The sequence below is a fragment of the Chironomus tepperi genome, unplaced genomic scaffold (genome assembly GCF_022539635.2).
Source record: "Chironomus tepperi strain 1889 unplaced genomic scaffold, CSIRO-AGI_Ctep_v1 contig_16, whole genome shotgun sequence".
In the NCBI taxonomy this organism is placed as follows: Eukaryota; Metazoa; Arthropoda; class Insecta; order Diptera; family Chironomidae; genus Chironomus; species Chironomus tepperi.
In genome coordinates, this window is record NW_027226138.1 from 1,359,166 (window position 1) to 1,380,996 (window position 21,831).

Sequence of the window (21,831 nt, forward strand, 5' to 3'; positions counted from 1 at the left end):
GTGGACAATTTTGATAGTTAACTGACTTTTAAGGGTATCTTGTTACATAAACGGACATACTTAAACGTTTATTGACTTTTTGTTGTTTATAATGTGAGAGTAGAATTGGCTTGGTAGCTTGGTGGTTCCATTCTTCTTTGCTTAATCAACACACACCGATCAAGTGATCATGAGTTCGATTCTCAGCATGGGTAGTGAGTCTCTTGTCCTTTTTCGAATCTTATATACTAGGGAAACTAAACGTTTACGGAACCGATGCTAAGACTTCGCACAGGACTTCGCAGTCTTGAGATTTGTCAAGACTAAGACTAAGAATCATCAGAAAATCTCTGTTTTAGTACCTAAACGGAGACTTTGGAAACTCTACTGGAAACGACACTATAGACTGCAGACAGTAATGTCGTCGTAGAAAAGGTATGAATACCACTTTCTACGGATTTCTTAGATCTGAATAGTTCAATATATTTCTACAAACTGTGCCCAAAACCTAATGTTGGAGTAAATCAGCTCATTAGGGATGCTAAAATTGTGAAGTGTATTAAAGTAAACACTGGACTGGACATTTTATAAGAAGACCTGTGGAAGCTCCATATAAGAAGGTATTTAAGTTGTGAATCGAGATATGATTGCATTTGGAAATGGGAACAGGTAAACAACACCAGCGGTAGTCCTAGTTGTAGGCGTCTTTTATGAAAGGTCATGAATCACAATTTGTCTTTAAGGCTAGCTAAGTAAGTGTCCAAAATCTTGATGAAAAAACTCTAATTTCTTGCTCTGGAAAGGCATAAGAAATCCCTGATTAAAACCATTCTCTCTTCACTACATTACTGCCATCACGAATAGATTCCCAACCTTCATCCCAACTACCGATTCCTAAATTAACTTGTAAGTAAGTAAATTAATTTTTACGGTTTCCTTACAATGATTTATGAACTTCTATGTAGCACAGTGAAATTATTAAAAATAAATTTATCATTTCTAATAGTTTAATGGATATTACAAAGTATGGCAGGCAGACAGGCATCGAATAGAAGAAGAAGGAGAAGAGATGAAAAACGTTAATACTTTGTGATGACAACATAATTATGAAATGAATGTCAACACATTTATTTTCACTACGATGCAGTTCCAACACATTCTTATGTGATGTAAAAAAAAGAGATTGATAGATAAAGGAATTATAGCAAGGGAAGATTAAAAAATTGAGGGATGCGTTCAGAGATTATTAAAAAAAAGTGCTGCAAAAAAATTTCAATTAAAATCTCATCTTTATAATCCGAATTGAATGTAACATGTTACATGCACAATGGAAATTTTGTGATTAGTAGGTATAAAAATAGAATATCTTTATGCAGCATAATAGGATCGCAATTTAAGGTTATCAATCAGAATTTTGCAGGTATGGGTCCATATATTTTTATTGCACAATTTCACAGCTATTGCTTAAGATAATCCTTACAAGAGATTAAAATGAACAATTTTTTCTCAGACCTCCAAAAATACCAATCCCTAACCCAATGTATTGTCAATGATTAATTCACCTTGAATGAATTGAAATTCGATCAAATAAAAAAGTATTTTATTTTGTTCATTTAAACCTAGTTTTAATTATAGTTTTAATGTCGATTGCTCGGGTGGTCTGCAATGAAATTTTTGTTCTGAAAATTCAAGTTATTTAAAGTACAAGTATTGTTTATAATAAAAACGACAAGAATAGTATGTGTGTGAGAATCAATTTCTCTGTAATGTTTATGACTTATTTTTATCTGTAACTTATGTTTACAATCGCAGATTTTATTGTATCGAAAATTGTGATATTGTGGCTGAATCGACATAATTTATTTAAATGACTCAAAATTTCTCAGAACTGCCAACGGACAAATTAATTTTGAATTTACCTATTGCAAAATAGTTGACTACCCCTCTGAATTTTTGTTATTGTTATTGACAAAAAATCAATAAAAAATACTTTAATTTAATTATTAGACATACAGCGGTGCTGTTTAACAAAGAAACAATTCACAAACTTATTGCAGGCATCAGAGAATATTTCACAGTTCATTATTTAAAACGCTACTTCCAACAAAACAAATTTGTAAAAATGTTGCCGAAAGAATCTAAAAGAAAGACAGAAGATTCTTTTGCCTGCAGCATTAGTGATATGATACATTAAATTTCATTCTCAACGATCCTTCAAAATCCCATTGTGATGCTCATTTTTTCTGCTACTTCTCTTGCGATGAAAGCAATTTTCTGCCTTCCCTTTTCTTCTTTCTGCTTTATATGTGCGTATATTGCCTTAAAAAGGGACTTTTTAATAATTCTACACACATACTTAGTAAATGTTTATTCAGTCTACACAGCAAACAGCATAAACCGCATATTATTTATCCAAACAATAAAACATTAACAATAGGAGCGTTCCTTGCTCATCGCCCGCCTGCCGCTTTTACATTTCTGCCACATTGAACATTATCAAATGTTCGGTGTATGAAAAGAGAGAGAGAATTAGCACATCAACAATAATATCTATTTTTTTGATCCTATGGCAGCACTGACACAGCACAAATTTTTTTTTTCGGTCTGTGTGGTAGATTCAATTCAAATTCAATTAAGTTGAAATTCAATTGAAGAGAAAATCACTTTTGCTTCGCATTCAATTTTAATAATGGAATATGGAAATGAAAATTAAGAAGCTTGTGGTTCTCCTGATAAGCATAAAATTTAAATCCTTTTATTTTTAGTTCTTCATATTTTCAATTCAAATTTAAATAATTTTTTATATCATATTTTAACTTGATTCATCATCTGCGTAGCATTCTTCGGTTCCTTTATTTGCCAATGAATGCTGCTCTACATCACACAAAGTATGTTCAAAGTGTTGAAAAATCTGAATTTATTTTCTTAACACAAAAAAAAAACTAAGCGCCGTCGGTAAAGTTGAAAACAAAAAAGTCCGCGGAATCATTTGCGAATACTATAAACGGAAATGACATCTTTCAGCCTCATTTCAACACAAGATCTTATAAGATTGCGGTTATAAAGAAGGAAAAACCCTCTCAATTCACACAGTAGATCAAAAGCGAAACGAGATGAAAGAGACTGGAAAGTCATCAACACATTAAAGGCGAAGATGAGTTAATCATGAGAATCATGATCCATACTACCAATGCATATATGTTATTCACCATATTTATAAACTTTATGCGCAATGAAATTCATCTTTAATGATTTTTCAGAATTCTGATTGTTTATGTTTATGCGACGCATAATCTTTTTTTATTGGAAAAAATTTATTCTTGAGTGTACGAATAAGAATCAAAGTGAAAAAAAAAGTGATTGAAAAGTTAGACTCAGTGGCAGCATTTGATTTACTTAAATTTTGTTTTTGTAGACGGTAAAGAAACGAATTTTTTGATGGAAATGAATTGGTTAGTCTGGACACTTTGGTATGTTATTGTTTGTATGACTTCTATTTCCCGTGCTAAAGTATAGAGGTTGGGATAGTTATCTGGTTGGGTTTGTTGGATCAGGTCTAATAGACCTACCTACTGAATTGGTGTTATTTTTATAGGAGACGGATATCTTTCTTGAGAGATCTGCTTCTTATGGGAATCGAACCCACACTTACTCATAAAAGTGTTATACAGATACCTGAACTTTTGCCTAACCACACAACTAAAGTGACCTTCTACTCAAACGTTACTTACCTTCTTACTTACTGGAATCATGCGGTGTGGAGTCTAGGATTCTCCAAAAATCCTTTCATCTGACTCTATTGCTAGTCTTATTACAAAGTTTGTACTTAGACGTCACATTCTGGATCGATTGTGATTACTTGAGCTTGGTCATTAATTCGTCAATCACCGAAAACGTTCTTATAAATAAATTAAGATAAATTTTAAATTGTATCCTTGAAACGAAAAGAAAAGTTCTGATCAAAGCCGCACTGGAGTATCCATGGAGAAATGTGAGTCGAACTACCAATCCCCTTCCTTCTCAGTATTCCTTTTGGCTACACCCTTGATAAAATAATATTGCTGTCCCAAAGCTGGAAGTCGACTCGAATTTTGTATGAAAAAATCAACCTAAATCAATCCGACTCCATACAAAATTTGAATTGACTCCGAGCTCTGAGCAAGCTCATAGTTATGCTAACATTTACCCAACAACTCCAAATGCGTCTTAAAATATCGTAATCAATAGTAATTGACCACAGAACTTTTTCTAAGTTCATCTAAAAAACCAGACAGTTGATTCCAAAATGTTTACGTGGATGTTATAGCTTATATGTGTGAATCTAGTAGCATGAAGGATATTTCATAGAACATATGAAACATTAAACAATCAAAAAGTTGATTTCAAAGAGAAAAATTTTGATTATTCACTTGAAACTGTTAATTTTTTCTTAGTAAATATTTCTAAATTTTCTCATTAGTCGTTCATTAATCTATGCATGCATGTATCTATGTGTATCAGTTTTTTATGAGTTTTCATCGTAACTGAATGTTTATTTAGTAAATATTTTTTAAAGCTATTCATATTACCCATTTATCTTTATTTATCTCGCGAGTTTCTTCTTTGTTCCTTCCTTCATTCTTATTGTTTTTCGTTATTAACTGCCACTTGCGACTAAAGTTTGCTAGTGCTTTGATGCTTATTTGTTCTTTTCCTATTATCACGTGAATTTAAATCTATTAATTCAAGTAGCATTCCATTCTAAAGTCAACTATGCAGCAGCGATGTTTGTTTTTCGTCTTACATGAATCTCAATAAATTCTACATGACATCCATATACTTACTAACATGCTTACAATTTCTTGGAAGTATATAAAGTGAAATATGTCATGTTAATTACTAAATATTTGTTAATCCACAAGAATTTCCACATCGTTTAGGCTTAATGAAATATTTTTTGAATCCTTTATATTTTCATGTATCTCAAATCGACACGTTTCTGCACATAAATTAAAGTCTTGATCTCTTATGGAAATCGAATTATTCTCAAGAGATCATCATGTGTCATATGATCTCAGGTAGAGATTCAAGAGAAATACTTGGAGATCATTTCATATTTCTTCATGAAAATATATAAAGTAAAATAAATTCATCATTAAGTAAACAGTGAGTTTATGAGGCAGAGTTGGGATATGGTGATGTAGATATGCAGATACACCCGAGAGAAACATGATGCGATAAATCGATTAAACTTGAGCTTGAATAATTCGATTATTTTCGAAAATTTCGAAGTTCAATATATTTTGAATACGGAATTCGAAATTCTTTTATTTTCGAATAGGTCGAAATTTGATTATTTTCGACTACCTAGTTCAAAATTTGATTCTTTTTGAATAATTCGAAATTTGATCACTTTTAAAAAATTTGAAATTTGATCATTTTCGAAAAATTCGAAATTAAATAGTTTTCGAATAACGAATTCGAAAGTCGAACAGTTTGAAGTTCGATTAATTTTGATTACTTAAATCGAAATTAGATTTTTTTTTCGAATAATTCGAAATTCGGTTATTTTTGAAAAATTTGAAATCAATTTCGAAATATTCGAACTGAACTTTCGAAAATCTTGCTTCCAAGGTTGTTAGGAGTCTCACTAGACTGAGATCAATCAAGGTAACAGACAGATTGGTAATTAATGTAAATTTAATCCCAAACATTCTTCATAACTTAAAGCCAATCACAATACGATTCCCAACCCTGAATATGCCTTCAATGTGTCCAATATGTGTATGTATATAATATTAAAAATGATTTGAAAACTAAGTTGAGATATATGAGTGATCAGTTTTATTAGTATTACACTCAAAATCGACCATAACTTATAAACACCCTCCATATACTCCAAAATATATGTAAATGATACAGTCTCTTCTTATTTCTTTTATTTACACAATCTCCAAAAAATGAAAAAAAAAATTGAAGAAACTTATATGAAGCACTTAGCTTAATTCTTGCTGCTTAAGGCTCAGACATGAATAGACACAGAGAGATTGAGAAGAAAAGATCTCTAAAGTCATTTGCCCGGCTTTATTAATTATTGTTTACCTAAGATTTTTTTAAATTAAAAATATGAAATATATACGTATATCCACATACAGCTATACACAAAAAAAAAAAAAAAGACGTAGTGAAGTGGAGAAGCTGAAAAAAATTTCACGCTCATCGAGAGATGAAAACAGAAATTAATTCGTGTCATCTCATCTACTTTTATATTTGACTTGTTGTTTGTTTAAGTATATATACACTCAATTATGTTATTATAAGAGCGATAAAAACCTGCTTTATTATCAAATCATCAATCATCATAGTGATTTTTATTTTATAAAAAAAAATTTATTCATCTCCCATTCTCTTAATCCTCCCCAAATGGTTAATACCGAAGCAAATTTATATCATTGAAATTTGTTTACTTAATTGCGTGAGTTGAATAAAAAGATGAGATTTTTAAGAAAAACTTTTCTTTTTGGATCTCCATGTAGACATGGACTTTTTAAGTACATCCGTTTTTTTATATAAAATCTCTCAATTTTTGATTTGAGGACTATTTGTTTAGATTTTTATTTATATTAAATGTTTCAAAAGGGTGGGCTCAAATCGATTTTAAGGATGTTGAGGCATTGAGTGATGCATTTGGTGCTTTGGGAGTCTTGATGATGATGGTGTCCTAAAAGTGGTGAACGTGCAATATACATATGGATTAACGCACACCTAGTTTAAATCAACCATGTACCAACTTCACCTTCACGCGGTGGAGACCGTCAATCAAATTCACATAGTAGGCCGGCGTTGAACAAGGCTCCGGTCAATACAGGGTTCCTTGTAAGCTGCTATCCTTAATTCCAAGCTAGGAGGTCAAGGAGGTCATGAATCACAATTGATCCGTACGACCAGCAAAGTAAGTATGCAAGTATTAATGCTGATGATGGCAAGGTTGTTTGGTTAGGCTTTTAATCTATCCTTTTAAGTACAAATTTCTCCACAGATCTCAATCCCCAGTGGGGCATTTTGTGATTACAGGGAATATTATGGGAATGTTTGCACATGACATTTGGTCGGCTTCGGTATCCGCTTTTGGCTTCCTCAACGCCCTACGGTGCATGTGTTTTAGTTAATATGTGGAGGACACTGCATTTTGAGATAAAGGTGCTACAATTGTACAGAATCTATTGAATCAAACAGAGTGTGGCTGTCTCAAAAACGATCGTTAATTTTTTATATGATTCGTTCCAAGTGAGAATAGAACCTCCAACCTCTTGATTGTAGGTTAAGTGCTCAGAACTATATTAACTTACGGGGCCGTTTACTTATTACGTTCAGGATGAAGGTGCAAATCTGTACTAAGTAATGAAATTTCAAGAATTACTACGATCATTTTTGAAAAAAGTTCGTTATTCTGTAATTTAATAAGTGTCTGGATCTCAAAGATCTACAATGAACCTAGTCTACCTAATCATAATTCTTGTACATATGGTGTCGCCAATAAGTCATCTATAATTGGGATTATAGTATTTTCTGATAAGAATGCATTTTTGCATGTCATGTACCAAAACTCATTTCCAACAACTTGGAAGGCCACACAAAATAATATGCATAATTACAAAAGAAAGAAGACAAGAAAGATGTGATAATAGCAATAATGATGATGATTATATTGATGGATGCAAAAATGTTGAAGTTAATCCCCCATCTTCATCCTTTATCCTTATTTATGGTAAATGAAGAAAAGAAATGAGCAAAAAAAGAAATCTGGAAGTGCTTAGAATTATTTCCATCAAAACAAGGAGAAAATATGAATAATTTATGTCACTTTTGTGTTCCTTTTTTTGGCAAACAAACCGGAAGGCGTGAGAATTTTCGAAAAATTGGAATTATTAATTCTCTTTTCTTCATTTATTCTTTCAATTTTTAAGTCTGACTGATGCAGCACGGTCAATATTCGAATATTTTTTAAAAGAAAATAATAATTTTGAAATGTCATGCTCTAAAGAGGCACTTGATGTGATATAAATTTCCTATTCTCATTGACTAGCCCAAAAATCATCGTTGTTAGCATGACTCTACCTCCAATCAAGCCAGTTCATTCATAAAAATTGTTGTCGTGGGCCGTAAAGCTTCTATAATTGGAATTAATTCGTTTCATTGCTCAATTTTCTATTGCCTGCCTACATCTCTGGGTAATTAACAAACAACTAGTATAATTTTCCTATGAATTGAATTAATGAAAGTAATTTCATCTCTAATCCTTTATTTTTCTACCTTATCTTATTTAAATATGGTATGAGCTTATTGCTACTCGTCTTATCGCATGATTTCCTTATTGTCTCATTAATAATTCATTCTCCACTAAGATTATTTAGTATAAATTATTCACAGTTCTATGCATTCTCATTCAGTCTTGAAATTAAAATCTTAGAAGTTGAGATGAGAGAAATGAAGCGAATTAATTTAGTTATTTTTGTGGTAAATTGTGGATTTTTAATTGTTTTTATCGCTAGGTTGAGAATAGCACTTCTTTTATTGAGTTATAGAGAGAACTTTAGATTCATATAGCTAGTTACTTACTTTGCTGGTTGTACAGATCAATTGTGATATTCCAGATTTGAAATTACAGATTAAATAGTTAGTTAAGTTGATTAATTCGATTTTTTAATAGCTTACAGAAATTTTCGTGGACTTTCGCGTTCAAAATTGATTAGAAAAATAAATGTAAACACGGGGTTTGCAACTATCGAATAACAAAATTTGAATTACAAAATTTCGGTAAAATTTGAATTTAAATTCGTCGTTAAATAAATCATTTATGTAATGACAAAACCTACAGCTTTCAATTACAGTATATTTAAATTGATTATCAATCATCAGCACAAATTAAGCTTTATTGCTGGATGTTTCATACAAATTAATTAGACTCTTTTCTTTTTCAGTTGGCATGTATGCTCAATAAAATTGAGTCTGCAGATGTAACTCCAACAGATGCCTGCACTGATAGCAGAACCAAAGATTACTTTTGTAACGATGATGTCGATTGTACTGGAACTTCAGTTATTGTAAGTAAAAGTCTAGAACTCGAAGTCGGCTAGCTCTGCTTCAATCTCTAAGTCAATGATGAGCAACCCGTGCTGTTTCGATGGAGGCTTATCACCAAGCTGTGTGCGAAAAGCACAAGGTTGCCAACCATTACTCTAAGTCAAATAATTGAACAAACTTGATTTTCTAACCTTAATATTCGATTTTCTTAGTATTGCGCAGGTGCTCTGGCTTCTCAAGCAATTACCTTTTCGTGTGGAAATAATTCACTCTGTAAAGTAAGCGAAAGTGGAGACTACTGCACAGGATCTTGTGGTGGTGATGTTACTATCGATGATAATCCAGCTTTTGTATGCACTGGACTTGGATATTATCCAAATCCATACGACTGTAATTCATACTACTTCTGTTCATTAAGCAGTGACAAAACTGAATATACAGCAACACTTTACAATTGTCCAAGTGGAAATGTCTTCTCTCCAACCTCAGCAACTTACTGTACTCGAAAAAATCTCATAATTAATAACTGCATAACAGTCAACTGTGGAGCAACAAATTCATCAAAGTATATCCAAATCCAGTATGGACTTAATAAGCAATACTATGCATTATGTGCACCTGATGCAACCCTGTCAACTCCAATTATTTATATCTTCGTATGTCCAAAAAATACACTTCCAAGTCTTAATGACAAAACTCCTAAATGTACATACACTTGCTGGCGAACTGGATTCTTCCCAAATTCCTTGGACAGCTCTAAATACTTTGAATGCTATTGGAATAACTGGAAGCTTGAAAGTATGGAACGACGATGCCCATCAGGAGCATCCTTTGATGCAACAACTTCTCAATGTAAGGTTGAATTGAGAGCAATGCTTGCTGAAATCGACGATAATCAGATCCAACCCTAAAATAATCACTTAAACTTGAAAGGAAATTCCTTGCACTTGCCTTGCACATTTTACTGCACTGTGTCTAGCTATAAAATATTTTATGAATATGCAATAAAAAAGTCAATCTTGATAATAATCAACATAAACATTTTCTCGGTAAAGCTTATCAGCCCTAAACACTCAATAAATTTATCATTAAGTAAGCAAATTTGAAAATTATTGTAAATAAAGAAAGCTTTATAAGCAGCATGTGATGTGGATAAAATTAAGTCAGTTTTAAGTCATTTGTGTAGAAAATTAGAGAACCATGAAGTGGCTAGGCTGTTTGGTGCGTAAGAAATATTGAATTATTGATTGTAACTTCTGTTCCTGGAATTTAGGGAAATTTGAAGGAATGCTGAATATTTGGCTTTTATTGAAATTTTCTTATTTGCTTTCCTACTTATTTTGTGCCGCGGGGTAGGCTGGCAAGGCATCCAATCATATCCCTTGCCGAAATACACAGCTATTTGACTTGACAATATTATTCTAATTTCCAACATTTTTTTCTATGAAATTTTGTGCATAGATCTTTTTATTCATCGGTGTACACGGACAATTCGAATATTTTAGAAGTAGTAGAGCATCAGCGTCTACTGTTTGTACTTCATCGACAGTGTCAAAAACATTCTGTGCTAGTGACAGTTGTGGAAGTAATGAATTGATTGTAAGCGCTAAGAATTACTCCGAATGGAACAGGGGTTGACTTTTCCGGTGGCGGTACGGTACGGTACGGTAAAGATACATCACTGATCCGACGCAATTGAGTTCTGGTATGGCAAACTGGTATACCTGTATCATACCAATGGTACACCAATACTAATCCATCGTACTGTTGGCACATCATTGTTACAATACAGATACTTCTTTGCCATACCAGGTGTATCACTATACCGTACCGGTGTTGTGTCTATATCGTACCGTTCACCTAAGGAATCGGCCCATGGCTGTGATTAGTCGAACGTCTTTTTATACAGATGTATCTGCGAAAGTTGTAAAGTTCATAACTAGACATAAGAATGACTAATCGTATCCTGTGTCATTCGGGTTTCACATTTTGATGATTTTCAGTTATGCCTTGGTCCAAATTTTGGAGTTTCCATCAACTGTACCGCTCAATATCCGTACTGTGTTGAAGACACTCCAGGACAAGCAGAATGTAAAGGTAAGTAATTTGGAGAAGATTCATTCCATTGAAGTCAATCAATCCTCTTACAGAATCTTGTGGTTCAGCCTCGGCTTCAGATTTTCCATGCACCGGAGAAGGAGTGTACCCAGATCCACTAGACTGCAAAAAATATCACTTTTGCCAGAATGTGAATAACAATCTATTGAGTCAATCATATTCATGTCCTGATCAATATGTCTTTGATCCGGATGCATCAAAGACTAATTACTGCAGATACACGAATAACTTCTATTGTACCTTACCAAAATGCGGAAATTCCAATCAAATGAAGAATGTTCTGTTATTATATCCATTTTATCCGTACAACCGGCAATATGTGGCACTGTGTGTTCCAAGCAGTAATCCGATAGTTTTCAAATGCCAAGATGGCTATGTTGCTGATCTATCAACTATTCCTGTGACGTGTAACTTTAAATGTAAAGCTCCAGGTCTTTTTCCTAATCAGGATGATTCAACAAAGTACTTTGAATGCTATTACAATTCCAAACGTCAGTTAGTTATGCGATCGGGAAATTGCTTTCCAGGATACGTTTTTGTTACAGATAGATGTCAAATCCAATCAAGTGTAGCACCAACAGTTGCGCCAACTGATGCACCAACAGAAGCACCAACTGATGGACCAACAAACGCGCCAACTGATGGACCAACAGATGCTCCAACTGATGGACCAACTGATGCGCCAACTGATGGACCAACAAACGCGCCAACTGATGGACCAACAAATGCACCAACAGATACGCCGACTGATGCACCAACAGATGCGCCAACTAATGGACCAACAGAGGCTCCAACTGATGCACCAACAGACTCGCCAACAGATGAACCAACAAATGCACCGACGACAACTTGCGTCAAAGCTCCCTGTCCATGATCTATTGCAACATCCATTGTTCTTCAATCCATTGAAAACATCAGATTTTCATTTTGAATTATTTCTATAAAATTATCCTTAAATATCCACAAATTGTAAAAATGTGTAGGAGACAGAATGTCTAATAAAACCACAGGAAGTTTCCATACCCGACATAAGGATCTTTTTTCCCATTTATGATGATATGATTTTTGTTTTAAAAATACCAAATATTTGTCTGAAATAGACATTAATCATTTGTTCAACAGCCTAATGAATTGGTGTGTTAAGGACTTTTTCATATTTCTTTGCTTTACTTCTCCTCCTTACCGGAATTGTCGGCACTTTTCTTCTATGTTACACATTAACAGATTTATCCACTATTTAACTGAAGATGTAATGCATCATTAGAACTCTGAGGTCACGTGGTTATATGAGATGTTTTGGGACAAAATAGAATCTTTAATATTTTCATTCTGATCCTCACAATTTTTTAGCTTGACAGATAGATGGCGCTGTAGTAAAGAAAGGGAATATTTCAAATTTTTATGACCGTTATTTTAAATTAATTCGTTTAATAAGAGACAGTCGATTTATTAGATTAGATACAGAAATTTTGCAAAATTATCAGGTGTTGTGGAAGTACTTAAACTTCAAACTTTGTTTCATGCACCACTTGGTGCGTTAATTACTATTACTCAAGGTTTTTAAAAGCTTTTCTGTTTTACACATCAAAATGTAAATTTAAATGCAAAAATGTAAACACATCTTTCAGCAATAATTCAAATCATATAAAACCGTTAAATTTCAAATAGATTCTAGCCGTTAAAATAAATTCTTTCTTTATTTTCCTGGTCATTTCATGAATATTTTTATTGAATATTTGATCCTAAATTGAGATAGGATAATAAGCAATTCAACCAACTTTAACTTGACACAGCCATAATTCATCAACTAATTAGATTATTGATACAGGAGCTAAATGTATCAACAAGTCTTTCTAATCCCTGATAAAATTCAATTGAAACTCAACAATTTTAATTGGGGAATTCAATGGAGATTAATGTTCATAAATAGAATCCCTTAAGGCCTTAACAATCTTATCATTAATTAACGTCGATAAGAAATTTCCTTTATATTTGGATAGAAATTATTAATTTGACTCAGTTTTAATTCCAAATTGGCAACATGAAACTTCTATTCCTTGCTGTAGTAATGGTTTGCAGCGTACAGGTATTTATGACACTTTAAAGCTTCTTCTATCCAAATATTAATTTCCTGTATATTTCCATAGTATTCTGTACAGCGTGCACAACCCCTTGAAGGAGATGACACAACCATCATGGATTGTATCATGAGTGCTGCAGATGAACTCGGATTAGACAGAATTCAAGGTGGTGCCGAATGGTTGGTTGAATTGAGATTCACAGTTGAAGATCTTGTTAATGGACGCAGAAGATGTCAAGAAATGACAAACGATCGTCTTCGTGATGCATGCATGCTCACATGGAGAGCACAAGTATTGCTTGAAGCTGCACGTCTTGCTAATGACTTGAGAACAATAACCAATGATGAAGATGCTATGCAATTCTATAATGACTTCCTTGCTTGCTTCGGTGTTGAACCATCTCCTGATGATCCACCATATCCACCAGTTGAATAATTTTATTCATTTGAATAATAAAGTTTGAGACTCTTATGACTGAAATTTTGTTGGATATTTAGGTACTATATTTCAGTGGTGGTCAATCTTCTTTGTTCCATGGAATATCTTCGTGATACCGCGACTCATAGGCTGTCCACCACTGTTCTGGTTCCAAACTGAAGTTATCTATCCTTCTACAAAGGATTCTTAACTCAAATTTTTATTATTAAATGCCTTAAAATCAGCATATCAGCATGTCTACGTATTCTGTCCCCAAGCAATACACTGTGTTCACTAGGCCGCTGCTGCGTTGCCGTATAAAACAGTGGTTGCTAATCTTTTACTTTCATGGCATACCTTGGTTGTTAACCTCGACCAAAACCGTACACGACATACGGTTCATGGCAATCCAACACACTAGAGTGTCCCGACACTTAGATTGCTCACCATTGGTGTAAACAGTAAGATGGGAAGTTGTCCTTACGGTGTCGTAACGTCGGATTTCTACCCATTTTTACTGCGAAAAATTGCCAAATTGTTCCACTCGTGGCCTCTTACAGAAAGTGTATTATCCATTCTAAAGCTAGCTGTTGAGTTCCAATATCAGATAAGATAAGTCCATGTCTACCAAATGTCTATTAATAAGCGTGTAAGATATTAATCCATTTGTATGTATGTGGAGTTAAAGAGTTTTCACACAAAAGATCCAGCAATTGTATTCTTATCTATAAGTAAGTGCCTTTTCAGCACTCAATTGAATACAGTGTGTGAGTTCATTTTAGTCGTCGTCTGATAATTGAGCAGTAACAAAGTGGATTAAAAATTGTCTCAAAAATGTCAAAGTTTCCTAGATCAAAAATAATCACAGAATCAAAGTTAATAGAACTTTATGAGAAATTACAATCACCATTTTGGGCATACGATGGTAACATAATTAAGGAACAAATAAGTAAATTAAAGAGCTTCGATGTCATTCGATATGCTCAAAAAGCCTGCTCGAATGTAAACATTTTAAAATTAGTAAAAGAATGTGGAACAAAAATTGATTCTGTGTCATTTGGAGAAATTGAGCGTGCATTGCAGTCTGGATTTGTGCCTGGAACAAGTGAAAATGAAATTGTTTATACTGCCGATATAATTGATAATGAAACATCCGATCGTGTACTGGAACTGAATATTCCAGTGAATGCAGGTTCAATTGACATGTTGAGAGAATTAGGACGACGTAAAGCTGTTAATCATCCTGTGTGGATAAGAATAAATCCAGGATTTGGTGATGGACATAGTAAGAAGACGAATACAGGTGGAGAAAATAGCAAGCATGGAATATGGTTTGAAGACCTTCCAGAAGCACTAACTGTAATTAAGGAAAATAATCTTAAGCTTATTGGACTCCACATGCACATCGGTTCTGGATTATTCTCAAAGAACTTCGATAGAGTTAGTGATGCAATGGCTGATCATGTTTTAGCCTGTAATCAAGACATTGAAGCCATATCAACCGGCGGCGGAATTCCAATTGCCTATAAAGAGAATGAAGTAGGCGTTGATGTTGACAATTACTTCACATTGTGGGATGCAGCACGAAAGAAAATTGAAAAACACTTTGGACATCCAATCACTCTAGAAGTTGAACCAGGACGTTTCCTTGTTGCCGAGTCTGGAATTCTTGTTTGTAAAGTTCATGCTGTGAAAACAATGGGAAGCAAAAAGTATGTGCTAGTAAATGCAGGATTCAATGACCTCATGAGACCAACAATGTATGGAAGTTATCATCACATTACAGTTTTAGGAGATACATCTAATCGTGAAGTAGAAGAAGTTGTTATCGCTGGACACTTGTGTGAGTCAGGTGATGTATTTACACAAGTTGAAGGAGGCATTGTGATAACACGATTATTACCGAAAATGTATGTTGGAGATTATCTTGTATTTCATGATGTTGGTGCTTATGGAGCATCGATGTCGTCTAACTACAACTCACGACCATTATTGCCTGAAGTGTTGTTTGTGGATGATGAGATTAAACTTATCAGAAGGAGGCAAACAATGAATGACTTGATACAGTTGGAGAGGTGTGATGAGAAGTTTTAAGGATTGTAGATCAATGGCAGTGCTGCTCAAATGCTATACAGTAAAAAAGATATGTAAAATCTTTAATATTGTTATGCACTCAAACTTCCACAATACATCTGGAAATTTGGACAATCCACTAGAGCAGTGGTGGGAAATCTGTGTGCCGCGGCATACTATGATGGTATTAAAAACTTTTGGAAATATCGAATTTGGTTTTGGTCGAAGCTTACCACCAAGGTATGCCGTTGGAAAAAAAGGTTGGGCATCACTGCACTAGAGCAGTGAGGTCAAACTTTCATTTTTCTCGTTACACTTTGGTTGAAAACCTTGATCAAAACCACACTCTAATGTGCCGTGACACACAGGTTGTCCATCACTGTATTAGAGTATCGCGGATCATAGTTTGAGAAGTACTGATTTTTGGCACAAACGTAAAAAATGCTTACTAGATTTAGATATATTTTTGTTATTAACTAGTTATAAAATATTTTAGTCCACTCGGGTTATTTTTGCATCACAGAATGCCTACTGCAGTGATGGGCAACCTTTTATTTTTCATGTCACACCTTGAAGGTAAGCCTTGACTGGAACCGTACACTGCATGAAGTTTATAGAATTTCTAATGATATTTAACGGCACACTAGTGTATCGCGGCACATATGTTGGCCAACACTGGCCCACTGGCACACACAAGATTCAATAACCTTAAATTCCTGTAAAAAAAAAGTTACCAGAACTGATCCACAAAGCTCAAAAATGAAATAAAATGAAATTGTTTGTATTTTCACCTATTTTAATTAAATTCTTAATTTTTTATTACAAAAATAAATTTTTGGACATTAACAGACCCATGCTCTTTCTCTTTGGATTTATTTTTAGAACAATTTCTTGCACAGATTTTTTAAGAATAAAATAAAAAATGAATGTATTGTAAAAAAAAGTTCAGAAAACATTTTGTTTACATTTGATTTCTAGCATCATTTTAATGTAAATATTTACATTATTATTACCATCATATTCTACTAATTTTACGATTCTTTATTTTAATTTATGGTTTTTTTTTTCTTCTTTCGAATGAGAAAAGAATGGAGATATATAGAGAGGAAAAATCTCGTGAAAATGATTGTGAGATTTTTCATTCTTTTCTTTTCTTTTCAATGAAATTTCCTTAAAATATTTTTTTTCTTTCTTTTATTTCTCCATGGGGTCATTCACTTGTTACGTTCTCGATTTAAAAGGGGAATTGGAAATCGGGAGGAAGCTAAGACTTAGTAGGAGCTTAGTGATGAAGGGATTAATGAGGTAAACCTATCCTGCGTCTCTAACAAAAACTCGTAAAATCCAAGATTTTTGTATAAAATATATTGAGACGAGCTGGGACGTAGTCAGGTTTTAAGGATAAATAAACTTGTCATCCTCAAAATCATCTCTTTATTCTGCTTGGGGTTTTTGAGAAAAAAGTCAAATCTTGGGTCGGAACCTGTTTTTGAAAATACCCTATCTAGAACAAATACACTTAGTCCCTGTATTTAGTTAAAAATGACTTGAAAATCCATTTGCCCTGGCTTAACTTGCCAATAAAAGTTTAAAATTTCTTAGACATTTATATGCCGATTAAACAGCCCTTATTCAACTCTGGAAGATCTTGCTTTATATGATCACAAAAGTCAGACACTCCAACAGTACATTAATGTACTCTTGTTAAAAGTTTGACATTTATTGGAACTTCCCATAGGATCGATCAATCACAGCCTATTCTACTAGGGATAATTTTGCCCTTGTTATAGATTCTGTTATATCTGAAACAGTGTACCTAGCCACAATTTTTCATCAAGTCTAGTCAAGTATCTGAGTTCAGTCTAGAAACTTGGTGTCTAAAACATGAATTTCTGCAACTTTACTAGGAACCTGTGTTTGAAACTAGTCACTCTAAAGTACTCGCTAGGCTAATGACTTTCGTTCTGAATCTGAATCCACTACATGAAAATTTTTTTTAAAATTGCCAGACTTTTTGAGAGAAAAATTGAAATTACTCCTAATATTTTGGAAAACCCCACTTAATAATTCTTTAGCTACATCCCCATCAAGAAAGCTCCAACCAAAAGAAAATCCATTCAATATTGTCAATTTTCAACAAAAAAGAAAGTCCAACAGTGACATAAAATATATTTTTATATGTTTGACATAAAATATATTTTTATAAGTAAACGACCCTAACGAGCGTGCTCATATGTACAAAAAAAAATTATGATAAAACAGACTATCCATCTTAAGGTTAACGTCAGTTTTCAACTGTTTTCTCTACAATAAAATTAAATTTTTTATATTCTTTGGAAGCATATTGATGATCATTATTACAATAATTCCTCCTCACTTTTTTTCATTACTGAGAAAATAGAAAATATATATATATATCGTCTTGCCTTCATCATTTCATCAAGTCAGTCAGTTTGAATATTTTGTATGTTCACTATAATAGTTTGAAGTGCTATTGGATGGCGGTGGAGTAACAACATGCGGATATGGACTTGAATTTGTATGATGTGCTATTGAAGATTTGCAGTCATTTGACATAAGAACGGTTGTATTTGTAGGACTGGCACTTGAAATCATGTTTTGTTGCTGAGGATGCTGTTGTGTCATTTGACTCATTTTTAAGCCTAGAATATGAGAAAAAAAGAAGAAATAAAAATTTATTTTCTAAATAAAGCATAAATAAGGAAGAGAATCACTTCTTGCTGTCGTCACATCAGCATACTTTCATTAGTAAGATCATAAATTATATAGCTTGTTTCAAGTGGTTCTTAATTTTTTTATCTTTAATACTTTCTCTCACATAGTTTGAGAACTCTTTTGCTGATTGATGAAAGCATGCGATCATTTAAGACTTTTTGAGGATGGAAATTTCTTCGAAATAAAATTAAGTAGGTCATTGAGACAAATAATTACCTCCATTTTCGTATGCTTGATAGGTTTGGTAGCTGTTTCCATATTCAAGAACATTACTTTGAGGTGGTGAGGGATTCCGGACATATTCTGATGACTGATATTGCCATGGTGCTTCTGAGAATGCTGGCGGTGCTGACTGTACACTTGCTGCTGAATATTCATGTGAATAACTTGGATATGATGATGGATAGCAATTTGGAATATCAGCAACATTTAATTGTGCTGAATCGTAGCTTGATGGTGGATAGAATGATGAAGGATTTGAGAAACTTTTCATTTGTTGCTTTCTTCTAAATCCTCTTGGTCGTCGACGTAAACTTCCTTCGTCCTCAAACATGTATTCAGCACTAGCATCAATTGTCCAATAATGTCCTTTTCCTGGTTTTCCACATTCCTTTGGAAGTTTTTTAAAGCACTCGTTAAGGCTGAGATTGTGTCGGACTGAATTTTTCCAGCCATTGTATTCGCCATTGAAGAATGAGTACCTGGAAGCGAAACTTTATGTTAATTTTTTTGGATGAACTTTTAGCGGTAAAAAACGGGCGTCTGCGATTTGAATAATTCAATTTTGGGAAATAAGGTTAAAATTTAAATTTTTCAAATCTAGAAACCTTTGAAATTAATTTTCAACATTTTAAAAACAAGCAATCTTTGATTTAAACACAATTACATCTGATTCGAACGTTCATTCAAAACAGGATCACGCGTAAGTATTAAATTCAATCACATAACATCCAAAATACTAAGAACTGTTCACTTACTTTGACTGTAAATATTTATAAATTTCACTTAATGTTCTTCGTTTTTGCGGTGAATCCTTTATTGCCATCACAATCATATTTATATAACTCATTGCTGGTTTTTCAGGCTTTCTTCCGCCCGTCTTTTTCACTGCTGGTTCCGACGTTGTACTACTCAATTGATGATCAACATTTGAAGACGACGACGATGAGGATGCGCCGGAAGTATTTTTACAAATAATTGATTCATTTTCACCGACATTATTGTTATTATAAGACACGACAGATCCGCCGGATGTGCCAATTTTCATGTCACAATTTAAACTTGAAGTTGTGGTAATACAACTTACGGCCGATGAAATTGGCACTGATATTGAAGGTATTGGCGATGACATATTACTATGATTATCTCTCATTACCATACTATCATTCTCAACATAATCCAGCATAGTTCCATTAGTACAATATTTAATATTTGGAGTTGATGTTAATCCATAACGATTTATCATCGATTGACCTGATGGAGAGGTTGAAGACGACAAATTGGTATGTGATGGAGATGAGAGTTTCAAAGAATTAATTGGAGCTTCCAAATGAGTTAAATGTGGTGGCATTGGATAATGATATGAAACGGATGTTGGTATATTATCAGAATTTGTATGTGCTGATGATGATGCAAGAATTCCAACCGAATAAGGATGATGTCGATTGATATAGTGAGGATTTGAAAGTTTATCATCGACTGAAATTCTGTGAGTCGGTGGAGGGGGAAAGTGATATGGTGCTGAAAGATGATGAGAATATATTGGAGAATGTCGATCATCAATCATTGGATGCGGTGGGTAGTGAATACGATCATCACTTATTTCAGTTATATGATAAACTGCAGGCTTTTCTTCCACTTCTGATTTTGGCTCAACAACAATCATGTCAGTTCCAATTGTCGTAATAATTGTACGATTACCATCGTCTGTTAAATGATTTGGAATTGACGACGATGACGATATCATTTGAAGATTTGTTGGACTTCCATAAATGTGGGGATAGACAGCGGGTGAGGGTGAGTGTTGTGGTCGACTATCCATTTTTGAAATTTTAATAATTTTATATCCAATATTATTTATTTATAAAAAATCTCTAAGCCACTTGAACCACTGATTAGTTTCCAATATTTATTTATTTATTCATTAATGTAAACTTCTTAATGTCCACACACGTACTATAAGTATTTCTTTTTTTTTTTTTTGTTCACAGCTAACTGCTTCTTATTTTTATCAAGATCTTAAAAAATATTTCTCGTCTTATCCCGTCAAGTATCTCCCGAATACTGAATACTAATTGGATAATTTCATGGATGATCGCACGTCTTCGAATGAATATGTGTGCATGTATGTGTGAACTACACATAGCTTATGGGCATGATTTTTCCTTCATTCCTTTGATCTTTCATGACTTTTTTTTCTTTTCTCTCGCTCTTATTTCGGGTCAGCTTTGTACATGCTAAGTGAAGGAATTCTTAACACAGATATAAATTGATTACCTTCACGGATAATTTTAACGATCGGAAGCTTTGTTTACATAACTAAAGAAATGAAAATCTTTTTAGAGGAAAAAATCTTTAAGACTTGAGGAAAATTTCCACATGATTAGAGCATGACGTCAACATTATTAAGATGATCGCGAATTTTGCCATAGAAAACTTACTTCTTAATTTATCAAAAATATCAAAAAAACAATACATTCACACGTGAAAACGGTGTGAATATAAAAAAGAGTCAGTCCGCACATTGTGGATTGAGGAATTCTTTTGAGGATGAGAACTTTTTGTGGGCGGAGCAATAATTTTCTCAGCTAAAAATATTTTCTTGACATCATTGTAGACACAATTTTACATCTCGAATGAATGACACCGTTTTTGTATTTGTGATTGAATTTTGAAAGCAAAACTAAAAATGAGTTTTGTTATTAAAAAGTTTGTGCCTGAATTCCTCACCATAATCAAAAAACAGATTGAAAGAGGCATTGCTGAAAATGAAAAATGCTTTCCTTGTAAGCAAGCAAAAAGCAAACAATGATGTCAGCAAGAAATTCAATAACGAGACATGTGAGTTTTTGCTTTTAGATAGATTTTGGGCATGGCAGGAACAGCCGTTTTTATTCATTTTTAATTGTATGAAAAGTATCAAATTCAAAAAATCAACTAAAGTCTGTTTTTGATCCCCCAAACATTTGCCAAGCGAAGCAGCCTACCCGCTGGAGCCTGATTCCTCAAACATTTGCCAAGCGAAGCTTGGCCTAAGGGTTTTTGCCTTAGCCTACCCGCTGGAGCCTGATCCCTCAAACATGTGCCAAGCGAAGCTTGGCCTGTGTGCTGGAGCCTGATCCCCTTAAATGCAGCATTCGCCTGT

General features: G+C 33.6%; 5 protein-coding genes across 5 annotated transcripts; 4 read left to right on the forward strand and 1 right to left on the reverse strand.

Moving 5' to 3' along the window:
• The first annotated feature begins 8,292 nt into the window (after positions 1 to 8,292).
• On the forward strand, positions 8,293 to 10,011 carry LOC139091891 (uncharacterized). Its single transcript, XM_070642141.1, has 3 exons — positions 8,293 to 8,475; positions 8,940 to 9,062; positions 9,255 to 10,011. The coding sequence occupies exons 1-3, from the start codon at positions 8,293 to 8,295 to the stop codon at positions 9,951 to 9,953; spliced, it is 1,005 nt and encodes a 334-aa protein (XP_070498242.1). The 3' UTR covers positions 9,954 to 10,011.
• Positions 10,012 to 11,428: 1,417 nt separating this feature from the next.
• Positions 11,429 to 12,034, forward strand: LOC139091901 (uncharacterized). The gene has a single exon (XM_070642153.1). The coding sequence runs from the start codon at positions 11,429 to 11,431 to the stop codon at positions 12,032 to 12,034; it is 606 nt and encodes a 201-aa protein (XP_070498254.1).
• A 1,123-nt stretch (positions 12,035 to 13,157) lies between these two features.
• Positions 13,158 to 13,721, forward strand: LOC139092766 (uncharacterized). Its single transcript, XM_070643303.1, has 2 exons — positions 13,158 to 13,246; positions 13,308 to 13,721. The coding sequence occupies exons 1-2, from the start codon at positions 13,202 to 13,204 to the stop codon at positions 13,674 to 13,676; spliced, it is 414 nt and encodes a 137-aa protein (XP_070499404.1). The 5' UTR covers positions 13,158 to 13,201; the 3' UTR covers positions 13,677 to 13,721.
• A 733-nt stretch (positions 13,722 to 14,454) lies between these two features.
• On the forward strand, positions 14,455 to 16,585 carry LOC139092376 (diaminopimelate decarboxylase-like). The gene has a single exon (XM_070642734.1). It carries the CDS (start codon positions 14,493 to 14,495, stop codon positions 15,750 to 15,752), a length of 1,260 nt encoding a protein of 419 aa, XP_070498835.1. The 5' UTR covers positions 14,455 to 14,492; the 3' UTR covers positions 15,753 to 16,585.
• A 1,093-nt stretch (positions 16,586 to 17,678) lies between these two features.
• LOC139092969 (forkhead box protein biniou-like) lies at positions 17,679 to 20,732 on the reverse strand. Its single transcript, XM_070643550.1, has 3 exons — positions 19,445 to 20,732; positions 18,684 to 19,168; positions 17,679 to 18,394 (listed from the first exon to the last, which is right to left on the reverse strand). Exons 1-3 carry the CDS (start codon positions 20,506 to 20,508, stop codon positions 18,180 to 18,182), a joined length of 1,764 nt encoding a protein of 587 aa, XP_070499651.1. The 5' UTR covers positions 20,509 to 20,732; the 3' UTR covers positions 17,679 to 18,179.
• Positions 20,733 to 21,831: the final 1,099 nt, after the last annotated feature.

Coding starts and splice junctions, on each gene's coding strand:
- LOC139092376 (XM_070642734.1), top strand. CDS start 14,493: ATGTCAAAGTTTCCTAGATCAAAAATAATCACAGAATCAAAGTTAATA.
- LOC139092969 (XM_070643550.1), bottom strand. CDS start 20,508: ATGGATAGTCGACCACAACACTCACCCTCACCCGCTGTCTATCCCCAC. Junction 19,169..19,444: donor TATAAATATTTACAGTCAAA/GTAAGTGAACAG, acceptor TTTCGCTTCCAG/GTACTCATTCTTCAATGGCG. Junction 18,395..18,683: donor TCAAGCATACGAAAATGGAG/GTAATTATTTGT, acceptor CTCATATTCTAG/GCTTAAAAATGAGTCAAATG.
- LOC139092766 (XM_070643303.1), top strand. CDS start 13,202: ATGAAACTTCTATTCCTTGCTGTAGTAATGGTTTGCAGCGTACAG. Junction 13,247..13,307: donor TAATGGTTTGCAGCGTACAG/GTATTTATGACA, acceptor ATATTTCCATAG/TATTCTGTACAGCGTGCACA.
- LOC139091901 (XM_070642153.1), top strand. CDS start 11,429: ATGAAGAATGTTCTGTTATTATATCCATTTTATCCGTACAACCGGCAA.
- LOC139091891 (XM_070642141.1), top strand. CDS start 8,293: ATGAGCTTATTGCTACTCGTCTTATCGCATGATTTCCTTATTGTCTCA. Junction 8,476..8,939: donor TTAATTTAGTTATTTTTGTG/GTAAATTGTGGA, acceptor TTTCTTTTTCAG/TTGGCATGTATGCTCAATAA. Junction 9,063..9,254: donor GTACTGGAACTTCAGTTATT/GTAAGTAAAAGT, acceptor CGATTTTCTTAG/TATTGCGCAGGTGCTCTGGC.